The following is a 17,860-nucleotide window of genomic DNA, read 5'->3' as shown; positions in this document are numbered from 1 at the left end:
CCCAGATATCGTTAATGACACACCTCCTGTTTTGCTTGCAGGTCGTCTGAACTGGTGGTCCACCATGTGCACCAGCTGTAAGAAGCTGCTTCCTCTAGCCACCACAGGGGACGGGAACTGCCTTCTGCATGCTGCCTCTTTAGGTGAGTTATTTGCTACGGTATATTTAATCTTCACTCTGACCCTGACATCCATAGAATTTTCTCAAGCATCGCTTAAAACATCAAGCTTGGTGTGGAAGAGTTGGCCTAAAAACAGTGTCAGTGCTGCGTGAAAGCTGCTGAATCCAAAGAATAGAATGAGAAAGGAGGAGTTAGAGAGACCCGAGGGAGGCAAGAAACTGACCTATACCTTGCAGGAAACTGTCAGCTGTAGGGTTTAGGAGATGACAGCAAGTATGTGCCGAAGGAGATGGTTGACTCCCCAGTGAGGACTGCAGGAGCAGCAGAGGGTTAGAGGCACCAGAGTTAATGTAATCTGCACTGACAGTCAGACAACTAAGGCTCTTTGATGAGTGATGAAAGACATTTGTTGGTAAAGAGCTGAGGTCATCTCTGAGTGATTTATTATTATAATTGCGGAAGCTTGGTGCAGCTCAAAACTACAGCATCTCGTCAATTCTGCGCAATGACCATGTTGTTTAATGTCTTCAATCTAAACATGCTGTAATATGCTGTGTGTGTGTGTGTTTGTGTCGATCAGGGATGTGGGGCTTCCATGATAGAGACCTGATGCTGAGGAAATCCTTGTACACCATGATGAAGAGTGGCGCGGAGAGAGACGCTTTGAAGAGGAGGTGGAGGTGGCAGCAAACCCAACAGAACAAGGAGGTTGGGAGAGTGTCCATCTTTGCACACTGCACCTCCTAAATGCATCACATCCCCGTTTACTAATGATACATTAATAAATCCATATGAGCAAGTGAATGGATGAGCCACTTGTCACCTCAGTTAAATAAGTGAATTAGCCTCCTTGCTGAGCGACACGTTTGTTTTTTTTGCTGCGAGGAAAATTGTCTTTCTGTGATACCAAATGTGCATTAGCAGCAGTGCTGCTAACACTCTCAAATCCTCTGCACTTCCTCTCCCTTCTCTTGATGTTCATGGATTAAAGTATTTTCAAATCTATTAGAAAAATGGTGTCACCAAAGATAGCTCAGGCTAAGAAGTAGTCCAGATGCTCATGTTTTAAAAACGCCTAAGGCGTGCTGGTGGCCCAGTGATCTAAGACACATCCCACGTAACTCAGTGTCCTGATTTGAGTCTGGGCCGGGACTATTGTTGCATGTCAGCCACCTTCTTTAATCAACCATTTTTCTTGGCTGCTTCTTTTATAAATCATTCATTAAGAGCTAAAAAAAAAAAAAAAGACAAAGAAAATCTCCATGTGTGTAGATGCAAAAAGCCCCAGGAGAAAACCCTGTCTGGGATGCAAATAGGGAAAATAAGAGGGATTGTGTGGGTGAGCAATGCACATACTAATCAGAATTAAAATTTTTGGGGGGGTGTTGGTGCAGTCGGGGCTGGTGTACACCGAGGAGGAGTGGGAGAGAGAGTGGAACGAGCTGCTGAAGTTGGCCTCCAGTGAGCCTCGCACTCACCTCAGCAAAAACGGGAACACCAGTGGAGGGTAAGGGTTTTGACTCGCATACATGCATTTATAGAACAGCCCTCAAGCATACGCTCATTAAACTCCCAAGACACAACACATATTACAATCCTTTGAGCAAAATCAGCACTGGTTGCTCTGTAATCATTGTGTACGATGAACAGAATGAAACAAAGCAGCATTAGCGAGTTGTGCAGATTTCATCCCACGTCACTTATTACAAATCTCCTGCTGTGTCTCAAAGCCTTGTGCATTGAAACACGGCAGGAAGCCCACAATTAAAACAAAGGTGACCCTCTCACGAAGATCAATTTATCAGGGAGACTCATTGTTCCCAATTGGACTGTTTCTTTTTCAAACTGCTGCCTCGACTTAACAGCATTGTTGAAGCTAACATGTGAGACTGTGCCATCTACTGGCTGCCATCGGTACTAATCGTTTCTGCTGTAACAGCCTCCCCTGAGCTGTGGGTTACTTTTAGCTGCAGCAAGTCGCATAAATAAGAGTAAGAGTGGGTTTATCTCAGACTTCAGAAGCAGATTGGAAACTAACTCTGGTTCCCTCCTCCTACGCAGCGAAGCTTTGTGGTTAGTCTCTGTTTCCATATTCACTGAAATAAACATGCCTACTTTCTCATAGATGTTAGGTGTTGCAGCTGGTCTGGTGTACTTAAAAGAAAACTATGATGAACAGACAGACTCATTTAGGCGTCTGGTTAGATTGAAAGTTCTATATTCAATTACTGTGATGGTCTTTACTTGTAGTCACTAATTTTCATCTGATTTAAAACTTAAATGTAAAAAAACCTCAGCAAACTGAATGAAGACTGTTTCTGCAGTGTGACAGCAACATCTTAACCCTCGTGTTGTCCTCGGGTCAAAATGACCCGCAGCTGTGTTCAACCGAGTTCTATTTTATTTCTATATTTTTATATTTTTTGGGGATCATTGGTCATCATTCTTTAAAGAAACCCTCACAGCCTCCTTGTCACCAATGATCCCAAAAAAATATGAAAATAAAATAGAACTTGGTTGAACACAGCTGCGGTCATTTTGACCCAAGGACAACACGAGGGTTAAAACACCACAGTATTCCCAGTGTGGACTCATCCAGCACAAAGCCCTCCATGTCTGTTTAAAGAGAATAATTTACTAATTTAGTCTGGTGGTTTTAACCTCTCATTGAGTCTGACTGTAATACAGTAATCATGTTAGGGATGTTTGATGGTCCTAGTGCGAGATGAGCCCCTAAATAGGATGAGTGGGATTCACATATTAAGAGGCTCTTTATTAGAGTGAATTTGGCTGACAACTTAATTGTTGCACATCCTCTGGTTCCCTGGTGGTTGCATTGCCTGAGAGCTCTGCCTCTGCTGTTTCTCTCCCTTCTCCTGCTCTCCTTTATTCAAACAGGCGTATGAAAAGATGGACATTGTTGTTGTCTCTGTGAGATTACACAGCTACACGATCAGGACATTGCCACAGTATTCCTTGGTGTAATGTGTGTTTTCCTCTTCAGGGTGGATAACTCTGAGGACCCAGTCTATGAGAGTCTGGAGGAGTTCCATGTGTTTGTGCTGGCCCACGTGTTACGCAGGCCAATTGTGGTGGTGGCCGACACAATGCTCAGAGACTCAGGAGGAGAAGGTACTGATTCCACCTTGACTCCATCCTTTGACTCATTGCAAAGGAGTGAAACTAAATATGTTGTTTTATTTGATATCCAGCGTTTGCTCCCATCCCGTTCGGAGGGCTCTATCTGCCCCTGGAGGTGCCTCCGAGCCGCTGTCACTGCTCCCCACTGGTTCTGGCCTACGATCAGGCTCACTTCTCCGCGTTGGTGTCCATGGAGCAGAGAGACCAGCAGCGAGAGCAAGGTAAGTAAAAATGTCCAGCATCACACGCTTGCATAATCTCAACAAAGAAAAGCTGACGGCATCCTCGGGATGGAACCTTTGACGTAAACCTTCTCTTGACCTCCAGTTCTTTAAAACGTAAAAAGTTTCAGCTGCCGTAATATGCAGTAGTTTGCCGGTCTTTGCTTTTAACTTAGTGGGTAGATTGCGAGAGTGAAGGCGAGTGGTCGGCCTGTCCTCCTCGAGGTGAATAATGTATGAGAGAGCAGTCTAATTACCTGTGATCCATTATTAAAACAGGCCAGTTGGCAGCAGGAGCCTGGGAGTGGCCGACATGGAGGAAAGTAGACAGCATGCTCCTTCTTCTGACATTAACAGTTGACCAAATAATTCAAGCCGGTTTGTTTTTTTATGTTTACATTTCTCCTTTGCAGTCACGGTTGTGAGTTGTCACGGTGGGTGTGTCTGTTTCTGCGTTTGCCTCTTTCACGGGAATTCATGATATGGTGCGTCGCAGAGCATATTCATTGTGTTACGTTGTGGCAAGTGGGTGTAGATTTCTTCGGTCGTGTTGAGTGACTCTTGTTTTTGCATACCCACTCAGATGTCAGTGTTCCCACTCCGGATGCGTTGCTTATTTTCGAGGTCAGAGTATTCCTCGCATGGAGTTTCTTTAATTGACAAAAAGAGTAGATCTCCTTGACAACCGGTCTTAGTAGTCACGGCACTCTTCTGTCTCTGGCTCAGTGGGTGGAACTCGCTTGTCATTTGCGTGGGCAGCTGGCCAACGTAGTCTCTTTTTCTCACTCTAAAGTACAAATTCACAGTTTTTTTTTTCTTCCTCCTTCCCCTTCCCTCCCCTGTTTGTGCTTCTCTGAATATGTAAAGTCCTATTCTCAGCCCATAAACACCAACCTAGTTATTAAGTCAGGGTACGACCACTGCAGACTTGCAGACAGACATGATTACTAACCTGCCATCCCCTGCCTTGAAGTCATTCCCTTGAAAATTAAAACAGCAGCACATCAAAGCCAACCTACCCCACAGCCCATCACTATTCAGTACTTCTACTGGTATTTGGGTGCTGTAGTGAGGCAGAGAGGGTTCTCCTCTTGTCCACCAGATGGTGCATATGCCTTAAGAACCCGCTGCAGCTCGATCACAACACCACTGCATGGCTATTCTTTTTCATTCTGGTACACTGTGTCCTGTGATAGGATCTGAAATCGTTTTGTCTGCAGTCTCTCCAGGATGTTATGAAAACACTATGAAAACACAAGTGCATTTGTATGACACGGAAATGATACATATCTGCGCTGTGCTGATTATGATTTTCTGTACCTGCAAATGTATGATGTATAATTATATGCTTGTATACGTTATTATTAGAATATCATTTGTAAATTTCAAGGAGCAACGCTATGTTGCCATGGTGGCTCATATCTCTGAACAGATGCCAGACAGACAGGCAGAGAGGCAGACTAACAGACCTAATCTTCCACTGCCAATTAGGGCAGAGTAGCCCCAGCCAGCCCCTAAGCCCTCACCACATCACCACATATGGGCAGGGTCCCGGGCTGCTGGGGCCCAAACAAACCAACCCTCTCTCCTGACAGTCAGGCCACTGTCTGGACGTCTCAGGTGGACGGTTGCTTTCAGTTCCCCCAGGCACAGCGAAGAGCATCTGAGGGGTTCTTGGCCTTGTGTGTGTTCAGGTGTCAGAGACTGTGGGTTTGAATACTGGCTCTTTCTTCAGTCCTCTGTATGGAAGATTATAGTGGAGTCCCTCCTAGTAACCTGACTCTAAATCACACTGACAGATCATGCTACTGCTCCTTTTATTGGCTGCTTGGATGGCTTCTGGGGCTGCATTGATGGTGGGTGGTGAAAAACAACAACCCAGGGAGGGGTGACTGATGCCAGAGGTTATTGCTAAGGATAAAAACTTTTATTCCAGATTTTTTTTTTTTTCTGAGCATATACCAAAAGAGTAGTCAAGTGTTTTTCTTGAGTAAGTGAGTCAGGTGAACCTGAAGACTTGTGCACATTGGTATGTTTTCTAACAGCCCACCGCTGCTCACCTGCTGTGTGATAATGACTAGCTCCTCAGTAGATGCCCCTGACCGTCTTTCATCAGCTTGTTTATGTTTCTGTGGTTAAGCAACACATTAGAGGAACTGACCCAATGGAAAACTCTAGAGCTATTTCAAGCTCTGGTCCTAATACCAAAACACTTCCAGGTTTTCTTTGGCATTCTATCGTCTAACTTCTAACACCCATTTCAATGAAGTAAATGGTGATCCTTCACACAAAGACCACCTACAAACCAGTGTGGCATAACCATTCAGCCAGGTTTCACATCTCAATCTATTAAAGACACCCAGTGTGTTACTCACAATAAAGTCAGCGTAATGAAATCAATATGGCAATCGGCATTAAATTCTATCTGTTGCGGTTTTATGTGTTACTTCCGATGGGAATTTGTAATTGCCACCATGATTCTGCTGTTAAAATCTGAGAAAAAGAGGCGCCGGCTTGTTTATATGCATGACTGCTGTTTACTCTGGTGAATTGGGCCCTTTAAATCTGCAGCTGTGCAGAGTGACCAAAGTCAGGAATTCAAATTTGTGCGATTTCCAGACAGTACAAATTGTTCTTGAATCTCAGAACAGAGGAAACATTGGCTCAATGTTCTTGCTGTGAATCAGACCTTGTAATAGGTGACTTTGTCTTCCAAAGGAAGTATAAGGTATGAGGTTCTCATTTTACAAACCAAATCAAGGTAAAGCAAAGATGTTTATGTCCAATCAATTCAGATGAATAAATGCTTTAAAAGGTTATCTACCTAATTTCCAACAGCTGTTTCCTCACAGGTTACACCCGAGTTTCCACCCCTTCTCCCTGTCTGTATCCCCCCCAACCCCCCTGAATCAAGTTAGACACTGAGCAAAGAGAGGTAGACTAGCAGCTATGTTGCTGAGTGCACAGCATGCATACCACAGAAGGCTGTGATGTCATTCATGCATAAGCTATGGGAACTGGTCATTCAAGGACAACAAAACAAGGCTGCCAACAGGGATAGTAAATACATTACAGCACACTTTAGTCCCCCAGAGCTCAATTGGCAGTGTTGAATCTCTGAATCTGGACCGGGCCCAAGCGGGAACAACAGCACACACAGCACGTTGGAATGGAGGACAGCTGCATCGTGGGAGCCAGGACGCCACCTCACAGACCTCCGCTGCCTGCTACATGACCCGAGTAGGAACGGAGTGGGAGCCGGTTCACTGTCTTCTGCCTGCCTCTGTGTGTGTTTGTGATTATGACTGATTTTTTTTCTGGGCAAGGCTATTCGAGGAAAGACTCTTCTTTGAGAAAACATTTTTTTCCTCTCAGTTTACAGTGATGCCATGCCAATGTCCTCATTACTGCTTACTGTGTGGCTGCAGGCATTAGTCATGCTAGGTTTTTTTTTTTTTTTTTTTTTTTAGGTAGGTGGTGTAATTTGCAGATATGGCAAATGTGATATCAGGACAGATTTCTGAACAAGCCAGTTTGTCACCAGTGCTATTCGTATTACATTTATTATGCTGATGGATTTTGTTTGCTTAGTGATTAATGGTGTCAGACACAAATAAGTGATCATGGTAAATGTACTAACAAGGGTGTGGCTGGACTAATTCTGTTTCAAGCACTCCAGGCACCATAACAGTACACGTACCACCAGTGTTTTGACACTGAGCATTCTTTGTCACGTGCATTGCACCTAAGCAGAGGAAGTCAAAGAGCGACAAATAAGGACAGAGGGAGGATTTGACCTTACAGTGTCATCAGAGGAGGGGTAGTTGTTGCTAGTATCCGTGTCTCCATGAAGCCTGCAGAGCAGAGCAGCCTATTGGCAGTGGAAGAATTGATGAGGCAGGGAGGAGACTGTGTCTTCCATCTGGGTCTGACAGTGAGGGCTGTAATGTCCTCAGCCTGAACAGCCTGCCTCTCTCTGCTGTCATGTGGACAACAGCCCCTACACTAGGTAGCCTGAGGAGAGCTGTCATGTGAACCAGTGAGGACGGAGCTAGTCCTACTTATACTGGTGTTTTAAAAGGCACCCCACGCACTCACACAAAAACACGTCGTGTACACGCCCGCACTGTGCACACACTGTAGGCACGTTTCCCATGAGAGGAGGCCTGGGGTAGATGTCTGTTTTATGTTCTGTGTCCAGTGATTAGTGTTGAAAACCTCTTCCTGCTTGTAAGTTAAGTGATCACGCCAGACGAGGATGAATGAAATTACTTCAGCACTCCCGCTCTTATCCTGTACTGCTGTGTCTGATTGCAGCCTATTACTAAACCAAATCGAAGCATGCAGCCCCGATCAGCTGTAGAACTATTCAGTTTCTTGTAAATCTGAGCAGTGACACGAAACAGGCAAAACGATCTCACCAGAGTTTGCCCAAATGTCTGCACTTTAAGAACATCTTCATTTTGGACCAGATGCTTGACTGAAAGTTCACTTGATTTTTGTTGTTGTTGTTGTGGTAATGAGTTGTACCATGTGGTTCATTTAGTAGATGTTTTAGAAGGTTCAGCTGTATCATATGATACAAAGCTTAAGTGCTCCAGAGGCCCTCAAACCTAAATTGTAATAAACCAGATTTTTCCGCTAATTTTATTCCTCATGGAAAATATAAAAAGACTGGTTCCACTAGACTAAACAGGCTAGTCTGTGTTATGAGAGAAACAATCAACTCTGACTGAGGCCCTGCTCTGTCTGCATGAGTCAGCCTGAATGACACTCACTGGTCACGGTCACTTCTCTGTCTAAAAAATGAATGACAGATCGAATACACCTCCTGTATACTTTACCCCACACTGACAGGCATCTGGGATAATTACCAGGGCATTATTCAAGAGTGTCATCATGGTGTCACTTTAGCTCTGTGATGGCCTTATGAGAGAAATGGTGGCATGCAACTTGGTCTACGGTGGTAAAGCTGGACCAAACTAATGTTCTGATAATCTCATCTCTTCCAGCTGTTATCCCTCTGACCGACTCGGAGCACAAGCTGCTGGCGCTCCATTTTGCCGTGGACCCTGGCAGGGACTGGGAGTGGGGGAGGGACGACAATGATAATACCAAGCTAGCCAAGTAAGTCCTGTACAGTATATCACAGGGTGATGCTTAGCAACAAAGTACACGGAGATACTGACAACGAAAGCAGCCTCACAAAGGGTGAGAGAGTCGAAAATGCACTGCAGGCCATGGCAGTTCTCTCAGTCCACCCACAAGGCTCTGTGTGGGGGATTCAACTCTGATTATGGGCTCCGCACTCAGGTCACTTCAAAGAGTGAGCACAGAGAGAACAAATTGTGAGTCACGTCAGTCATCCATAGGGTTTCCCAAGAATGGCCTCACCAAAGCAGCAACACCCTCTCAGAGTTTATCAAAGAGTTTATGTAAGGGGTTCTGTTTCACATTCCTGCCAGTCAGGGGGCTGGCTTATCCTTGAACAAGCTGCAATATGAACAGTGCCAGATATACCCTGAGAAGTTGCTCAAATCACTTCCTAATACCACCTCTTTACGTGTATTGCCCTCCGTGCAGTGCAGGCATTGTTTCTGCAGGGGTTCTACTTCTACATTTTGATGGTGAAATGCAACAAGTTTAATGCCTGTTGATCAAAGTTGGTTTAAAGAGTTGTCAAATGCTGTAACTTCTAAAAATAAGGAACACCCACGTAGTAGATGCTGCAGACTTTTTGTAAAAAGCATTTGTCAAATGTTAGCTGTGTTACAGCACGGCTTGTTCTTAATCATGGATACATGTTTTTCTGCAGTCTCATCTTGTCTCTGGAGGCCAAACTCAACCTGCTGCACAACTACATGAATGTAACGTGGATCCGAATTCCATCGGAAACAAGGGTAACTAATTCTCACACGTGTCTTGTTTGTCATGGTTAATTTAGCTCTGGAGAGACTCCCCCATTCCCGATGTTTTTGAAACACCAGAGTCCAATCAATCAGTTTTATTTACTGTCAGAATGCAATAATCTCAACCATTTATGTCTGTACTGGTTATGATTCATCAAAATTCCCAGGCAATTAAGTTATTTTTTAAAAATCTTTTTTTCAAAAATTTGTCTGGAATACATTGGCAATCCTGTAAATGTCTCTGCTACTAAACCAGATTTGAATTTTGAACTATACCTTCAATCAAAATGTTGTATTACATTCCGTGTTTTCTTCTGTGTGTGTGTGTGTGTGTGTGTGTGTGTGTGTGTGTGTGTGTGTGTGTGTGTGTGTGTGTGTGTGTGTGTGTGTGTGTGTGTGTGTGTGTGTGTGTGTGTGTGTGTGTGTGTCTTTGCACAGGCTCCCCTGGCTCAGCCAGAGTCTCCCACAGCCTCTGCAGGTGAGGATGTCCAGTCCCTGGCTGAGTCCATGGACTCTGACCGCGAGTCTGTCGGCAGCAACTCTAACATCAACACTGGCAAGCCCAGCAAGGAGAAGGACAAAGACAAGCAGCGCAAAGACAAAGACAAAAGCCGGGCTGATTCTGTAGCCAACAAACTCGGTAGTTTCAGCAAAACCCTGGGAATCAAGCTGAAGAAGAACATGGGAGGCCTGGGTGGCCTCGTGCACGGCAAAATGAACAAATCTAACTCTGGCTCAGGGCGTAGTGGGGAGAACGGAGGGGAAAAGACAAAGAAGAAGGAATCTAAGACAACCAAGGGAAGCAAGGAGGAGTCGGGCCAGTCAGCCAGCTCCACCTCATCTGAAAAGGCCACTAGTCCCTCCCCTACAGACAGACCCTCCAGCTCTTCCCCCACGGAGAGACAGGACAGTGTAGGGAGAGTCTCAGGGGACAAGACCCTGGACAACTGGAAATACAGCACCGATGTCAAGCTCAGCCTCAACATCCTGCGGGCTGCCATGCAGGGGGAGCGCAAGTTCATTTTTGCAGGACTCCTGCTCACCAGCCATCGACACCAGTTCCATGAGGAGATGATCAACTACTACTTGACAAACGCCCAGGAGCGCTTCAGCCAGGAGCAGGAGCAAAAGAGGAAGGAGCCCGAAAAGAAGCCCCCTGCCACTAATGAGGTGGCCGTGAAGAAGCCTGAGCATGAGAGTGTCTTCCAGAGGGAGAGATCAGACAGCTCACCGCCGGAGAGCTGCTCTCCCATCCTGCCCCACCACACCCATACCTACAACCACTCACAGCCCCCGCTGGGTCTCAAGATGCAGGGCAGAAACAGTCCCACTCCTGCAGTCCCTCTTGTCTCTGTCCCAGTCCCTCCTCTCACCCCGCCAACAGCCTCGCACCATGCCACTCACCCGGCCCCAGCCCCTGCGCCTTACTCTTCCCCCATCATTGGTGCTAAGAGACCTGGGCCCGTTCCTGTGTCTGCCCACTACAGCCATACACCGCCCATCCAGAGGCACAGTGTGATTCACTTACAAGATGTCAACATGCAATCCTCCATCTTCCAGGATGACCCCTATAAGCCTGTGGTAGGCACTCTAAAGACATGCGCCACCTACCCCCAGCAGAACCGCACACTCTCCTCCCAGAGTTACAGCCCTGCTCGCCTGTCAGGGGTCCGCACTGTTAATACCATAGAGACCCTGTCCTACAACATGCCTGGCGAACACAAGTCCCACACCTACACCAATGGATTCGATGCGGGAGACATTCAGGACTGCCTGGAGTTTGCTGATGAGGACAACTCGTCTCACACCTGGCTCAACCAAGACAAAACCAAAGGGCGGAGCTCTGGAAGCCCTTTGTACTGCTTTCAGCAGCGCCGCTGCAAGAGGGAGAACTGCTCCTTCTATGGTAGGCCAGAAACAGACAACTACTGCTCCTACTGCTACAGAGAGGAGATGAAACGCAGGGAGAGGGAGAGCAAAGTGCAGAGGCCTGTATAGCCATCACCGCTACTTCAGCCACTTGTCAACAAGGCCACAGGAGACTTGAGGGAACAACACCATCTGCACTCTGCATTTAAAATTACATGATGGCAAACTTTTCCTATTTTGTTGAAGAATGCTCGTGTATTCCTGTCACCCTTCCCTTGTTAGTAAAGATTATTACTTTATGATGGGGGAAGCAGAACTTGAAACAGTGAGCAGCTTTGGCCAGATATTGTTGTTTTGTTTTACTTCTGTCTCAATTAATTTAGTCTTTTACTTGTTTTAGAGTAAAAGTCATCTCTCTGTGATGTAACTTTCTGTATGTGAAGGAAAGTTCTTTATTTTTCAAAGTACAAAAGATTTGCATCTCATCAGGAAGGAACATTTTAGCTCTTTAATCAGTTTGAATGCAATACCTCTGCTTGGATCTTCAAAAATCTCTGTGGAAAATTTGTAGTTGTTTTGCAATCAAAAGAAATTTAATGGGGGATTAATATTAGACTTTAAAGCAATAAATTGGTGATTTTTGCTACACACTCTCCCAATTTTGTCTATGCACCAATAATATAGTTACTGTAGGTTAACTGTGTCTTGTAAATTGTAAAAGATTGTCACAGTGTGCTTTTGTAAACCAATTTGAATTACAAGAATTAAAATGTGTAAGCATTATAGATTGTAATGTTGGATTAGGACAAAATGTAATACTCTCATTTGTTAAGTGTACCTTTGTTCTTATCTTGGTGCAAGGGTTTGCCGTGTCAGAATTGGACTCAAAATATTGTGCAAGATATCATTTCACTTTTTTGCCCGTAGTCGACCGCCCAAAGTCCACAAGCACTGCCAAACTGGCTTCTTTCAACAACAAAAAATTGCAATTCAAATTTTCAAAATGTTTTTTGTGCCAAACACCGAACAATGTGCATAGGATGAATTGCTCCTCAAATATGCAGTGTTTATGGTGTGTTTCTCTGAGTTGCCTGTTAACTACTCGGTAAATGTGTTAGATGAGAAGAACTGCGGGTAGTGAGAGCAGGCAGATGTGTATTTGTCTGAAGTGTTATTATGTGTGTGTCCCCCCCCACCCCCAAACCCACACACACACACACACACACACACACACACACACACACACACACACACACACACACACACACACACACACACACACACACACACACACACACACACACACACACACAACACGATGTGCAATCATGCTATTAGCACTATGTGGTGACCTGCAGTATAGATGTGTCACCGGTCCAGTGTGAGATTGTTCTTCTTCCATATCTAGAGGCCGTTAAAAGAAGCACCTGCTGCTATGAGCACCTCAAGCCTTTGTGATCATCAGTGCTTTAACCAATCAGTGGGTTTTTGAAACCCCAGGCCTCCAAGTGCTTTCTGCTCATTCAACATGACTACTGTAAAGACGCAGTGTTTGTGTTGCTGTTTGTTCTGGTGATGCTTGGATAATGTACCATGCTGTCCTTAACTAAGTGTGTCCTGGCCAAGGATGTCCACTGCTCCCTCAGTTTGCTTCTGTCTCTCTCCTGTACACACTGCAGTGTTGCTCCTCTTTGTTTCTATGTGACTAGTTCATGGACTCTCACCATGTTAGGACTGTAAGATATGATTTTGTATTCCTTTAAGAGTTTTACACTTCTTTAAATTATTAATTTGCACATTAGGTACAGATGTAAATATGGAAAAAAAAATAGTTTATTGTTACAAATATGGTGTGTCTGTGTTATTTTTGTTTTGTCCCAAAGATTAATCAGGAGAAATTCAGAGGATATAAATTACATTTTAAGGTTTAGGAATATTTTTAACCAGTGATGTGTTCTGAGAGTTTGAAATTATTTTATAAGAATCTGCTCTACATGCACTACAATACACTTTTTTGCTACCTGTTTGCTTTAATCTTTTCTTTTTAATAATATTTGAACTACTTTATTAGTGTTTCAAAACTAATCAAGATGCGTTATGGTTGTGGTGCTTTATACAACAAACACTGATGCTTGTCATTTGAGCTGTTCGGGGGTTTGTGAGGCTGTGTAAATCAGCATCCATAAGCAGGTAGAGCTGCAGACTAAAACTAGATTTCAATAATGCTATTGATTGCTATCATTTGAGACTTGCGTGTGACAATTTAACAGGGCACTCCACCAATTTTACACATGAATGTCAGTTTATTTGTAACGGAGAGCATTACTCAGTCTGTGTAAACAGTCATATCGTGTCTTATAGCTCTGGAGGTGTTTCAAGTCTGACAAAATAATTTAATCAGGGTTAACTTGACTACAGCCTGCTGCACAAATGTTTCACATGTAACCTGATTTTTTTTTAAAACGTGAGCGATGTCAGATAAAATTACAGATTTATCGACATTTTTTATCTTTTAATCAAGAAAGATCACACACCAGTTGATTCAGTCAAGATGCCGGACCACACAACGATTTCAGCGCGTCAATTCCATGATCTTGAAATTTCACATAAATTCGCGAGATCAAACGTGACTTACAAGCATAACAAACATGGAGGCGGGCCACTGTCGTCAGCTGTTCGTATCTGTGTGTACTATATTTTGCTCTGAAAAATAAAATAGGAGGAAAAACCTACGGACCTGCGGAATAAGTCATGGTTGAGAGGACAGAATCAGCCTTCTACCTGTTGAAGGAGAGCTGGAGGTGAAGATTTATTGCTAGTCTCAAAGGGGGCAATTTGCTAGCTACTGTTAATATTAGTCATTTGTAAACAGGTGGAGGGGAAAGAGAAACGTGTAATCCTTTGAAACGTAGTAATTTGTATCCAGTCTCTGACCTTCCACGGCTATAAAGATGTTGTTCCGTATTAATGTTACTGTGCTCATGTGCGGTTGGTGACACTTACCGGTCGGCTGCTCTCATTGGCTATGGCTTTTCTGCTCAATATTCCCTCGCTGTTCCTTTCACACTACAGGATCTCAAATTGTACATATCAAAGATGAAATTAGATGGACTCAGATATGGTTAGCAAATTTAGGATGATGCTATAAACCCCTGACACTACAGGATCATTTGGGCAGATAGTCGGTCCAGACCAGTCTCAAATCTGGAAGATGTGTGCGATTATCGGAGCGGCCCAATTATCTTCTAGTGTGGGAAAAATGAACTTTTTACCTAGTATTTTAGGAGCTGGGGATGGAAATTTGACTGATAGGTACAGTCTAATAAAATATAATATTGAGTTGTATTATAGGGACCAAAAGTTTGGATACATAAGTCTCTGCTGCACTGATTTTTGTTTTTGTTTTTTTTGTCTCTATTTAGCAAGTTTCCCAATTTTATGGAACTGTGATACTAAACTACTTGCTTACTTCTGCATTTTAAAATGATGGTCAAAACAGAGGCATTGGAGGCCGAAATATCCAGATTTTTGGTGACTAATACAGGTCAAACTCCAAAACTAGCTGGATCCTACATTTCCAACAATGCATATTGGCAGCCTCTCTGAATTTTTGAACTAGGACATATTTGCAGGAAAAAGCTAATTAATCTTTGGTTGGCTTTTTGAATGAGTCAAATTACCCACTAAAATTGCTCTGGGGTTGCAGTTGAGATTCCCGATGAACTGCCAAGTAGGGCGGCATTCCATGCAGAGAGCTGTAACTCTGCCTTATTCCTCCAGAGACACTCTTACATTGGCAAGAGGACTAACACCAAGCGGCAGAGCAGGCCTGCAAAGAGCTACTGAAAAATCTGCTGGTGCATTTACTGGAAGTATCGCCTCCTGCCTGCAATGGTTGAATCAGGTAAGTGCTTTCTGCATGTAAGCATAAGTCACATAGTAAGAGAAATGACATCGAACACCCCACAAAAGTGACTTGGGATATTCAGAGAGATGTGTTTGTCATTATAGCAGAGTAGGGATGAAGTTAATTACAGCTTAATTTAATCTTTTAAATGCAGGGAACCGGAGCTGCTCATGAGAATAGCTCCATAATGAAGGTTTAATTCTAGTGCATTAAAAGCTGTGACCAATTATAATCACTGATTTCACACAGACACCTATGATGCAAGTCTACTGTTTATTTTGTCCAAAGAGTCAACCAATCAACCACTTAGGTTGAAAAAGTGAAAACCTGCAACAACAACAACAAAAAAAGCATACCACTTCATATGAAAATTGAAGAATGCTGATGTTAGCATTTAGCTCAAAGCAACACGTATGACCCGCATGTTTTTAAACAGCGAGCAGAGAAAAAAAAGTTGTTATTTTTAAATCAACAAATCATGAGTATGTAGTGGAGATGGCCTTTGCTTTTTGTGTGCTCAGTCCGTACAGTCGCAGCAGGCTGTAGTTGGAGTGAGAGTGTGGAGAGGGCTGCTCTGTGGGCAGCAGCCTGTCATGTGTGGGATTGACTGCATACTTCTGAGCGTATAGTCTCGTGACGTCTCCAGCTTTTGCCCCTCGGTTCTGGACCATGGCTGCTAATAATGTGAAATGACTTGTTAAGTTTTGAAGATAAATTACATCTCCACGTGATGCCTAATGTTAGTCACAATGTAGCACATGCGGGCCACTTTCTGTATCCTGAGCTCTTGTATTACCCTCCTTATGCAAGTATGCAAGCACTGCATGAGACAGAGTGCATTGTCTTCTTTCTTGGGTGTCCTTTTTCTCAGAATTTCCTTTTGAATTTGCATGAGGGACCTCCCTTTGCTTTTCAAAGCAACAAAGAGCTCTATCAGGCACACAGCAGTACTTTGGCAGTGCTCTTTTCCTCTCAAAGAGCTCAGCACAGCCTCCATGTTGTCAAAATCATTCAACTCGTGTCGAAACGATATTCATACTAAAAACACCATGAAGCATATTATGTTGAGATGCATCTGTCTCCTCCTTCACATAATTAGAAACCCATTAGAGGCCTTAACGTAACATAATACTTCATAAATATTGATTTTATGGTAAATAGTTGTCACATTATGATGATGAAATTAAAATGTGGGACAAATGCGCATATCCATGGGTATATAAACTGAATATTTAAATCCTCTCTGCACCGTGCTCCTCAACAAGATTGGAAGACACTCTACCTGACAGAATTCGCAGTTCTGTTTTAAGCAGGGTTGCTGCCTTTGATGCCTCTGCTGCAGTGAGTGGTATGCCAACCCCCCCATCCCCACCCTCCCACCCACCTCCCATAGCTAAGCCTTGTTCTCAGCCAGTGCCAGCCTCCAATATCTGAGCTCATCCCACCCGTTCCGCAAGATCTAGCGCCAGCCCCGCCGTGCACTGCACTTGAGAGTGGGTGGCATCACATGGCCCTTCAGCCTGCCTTCTGGGGCTTGGCATGGAGGAGGACACACACGCACACACACACAGGCCTCTGTGCGATTAGGACCACTGCTGACCACGTCTCTTCCTCCCTTTCTGTGGAGTAATTCCCCCGATTCTCAAAGTCGACGATGCCCACACACCTCGGAGGAGCAAAGACCCTCTCCAGCCCATGAAGCCTCCCACGCTCGAGACTTTTGAGTGTGTCTTGGTTTGGCGCACCAATCAGCGGCAGGTTGCACCTCCCAACCACCCCCTCATCTTTGTCTTCCTTCTCTCACACATTGTCCCGTCCTTTCACTGAGATAATGCACTGAAAATAACTTACAGTCGAGGTTCTCACCAAACTGTAAATACCGAAGTTTGTGCTGCGTATAGAATTTCACCTGGAAGCTGGGTGCTCAGGAGCTGATAATATAAAGAAAAGGTGTGACTGAAGATTAATCAGTCAAACTGAAACCACCTCCTCCACCCCCACATCCTGTCTGCAGTGATACAAGCAGAGATGTACTCCCTCTGCTCATATAACTGTCTGTACTTTGCCCTGCATCTGCAGCAATATAACTCACTAACACAGTGTCATCACAAATGTGTCATTTTTAGAATAAAAACTAAACTAAAAGACGTGGGAGCCAGGGAGAATACGTGCATTACACAAAACCAGCAAAGCCAAGATCTTTCTTGTAATACAGCGAGATATGTGTGAATTAAGTCAGTCGGTGGTCTGCAGAGGGACTCTGTTAAACCTCTACTGTTGCATGACTTGAACTTCCACCGTTATGCCAAGGAAAGCTGCAGGATTTGTGTTTTTAGGAGCTCAGTTTTCCTTGACAATATTTTCCTGCCAACATTGGAAGCACAAGACAATAAAAAAAACAACAACCGTGAGTTAAATATAAAATCTACTTTGCAGGAGTCCCTCATGTTGCCTCACAAATAGGCAATGGAAAACAAGCTCTGGGAACATGCCGGCTGTGATGTCCCGCCATTGTGTGGTGGTGCCAGGGGTGGCAGCTTGTCTGTTCGTGCAGCGTGGTGTGCTGGTAGCTCCAACCTGCCTGAAGACAGGAGGTGTACAGCTTGAGCAGAGAGAACACCACACTCCTCATCAAGAATTTGAATGCCTGCGTTCTTTCTCTTTCTTCCCGTTTCGACTCCGCATCGCACG

The 17,860-nt window shown here is 44.3% G+C and overlaps 1 protein-coding gene across 3 annotated transcripts in view; it reads left to right on the top strand.

Moving 5' to 3' along the window:
- otud7a (OTU deubiquitinase 7A) overlaps nucleotides 1-13,715 on the top strand; it is a 39,886-nt gene extending 26,171 nt beyond the window's left edge. For all 3 annotated transcript variants that reach the window (XM_069708649.1, XM_069708647.1, XM_069708648.1), the window contains 8 exons: nucleotides 42-143; nucleotides 703-830; nucleotides 1,517-1,629; nucleotides 3,127-3,254; nucleotides 3,335-3,484; nucleotides 8,497-8,611; nucleotides 9,300-9,384; nucleotides 9,832-13,715. In XM_069708649.1, the coding sequence (XP_069564750.1) occupies nucleotides 42-143; nucleotides 703-830; nucleotides 1,517-1,629; nucleotides 3,127-3,254; nucleotides 3,335-3,484; nucleotides 8,497-8,611; nucleotides 9,300-9,384; nucleotides 9,832-11,391 (2,381 nt within the window). In that variant the 3' untranslated portion in view covers nucleotides 11,392-13,715. The remainder of the gene's footprint in view (nucleotides 1-41; nucleotides 144-702; nucleotides 831-1,516; nucleotides 1,630-3,126; nucleotides 3,255-3,334; nucleotides 3,485-8,496; nucleotides 8,612-9,299; nucleotides 9,385-9,831) is intronic.
- Nucleotides 13,716-17,860: the final 4,145 nt, after the last annotated feature.

This window comes from Brachyistius frenatus, unplaced genomic scaffold (assembly GCF_029030835.1).
Source record: "Brachyistius frenatus isolate BFR_SWC_R1_liver_20210118 unplaced genomic scaffold, ASM2903083v1 Contig_77, whole genome shotgun sequence".
Lineage (NCBI taxonomy): Eukaryota > Metazoa > Chordata > Actinopteri > Embiotocidae > Brachyistius > Brachyistius frenatus.
This window is presented reverse-complemented; position numbering and strand designations above follow the sequence as displayed.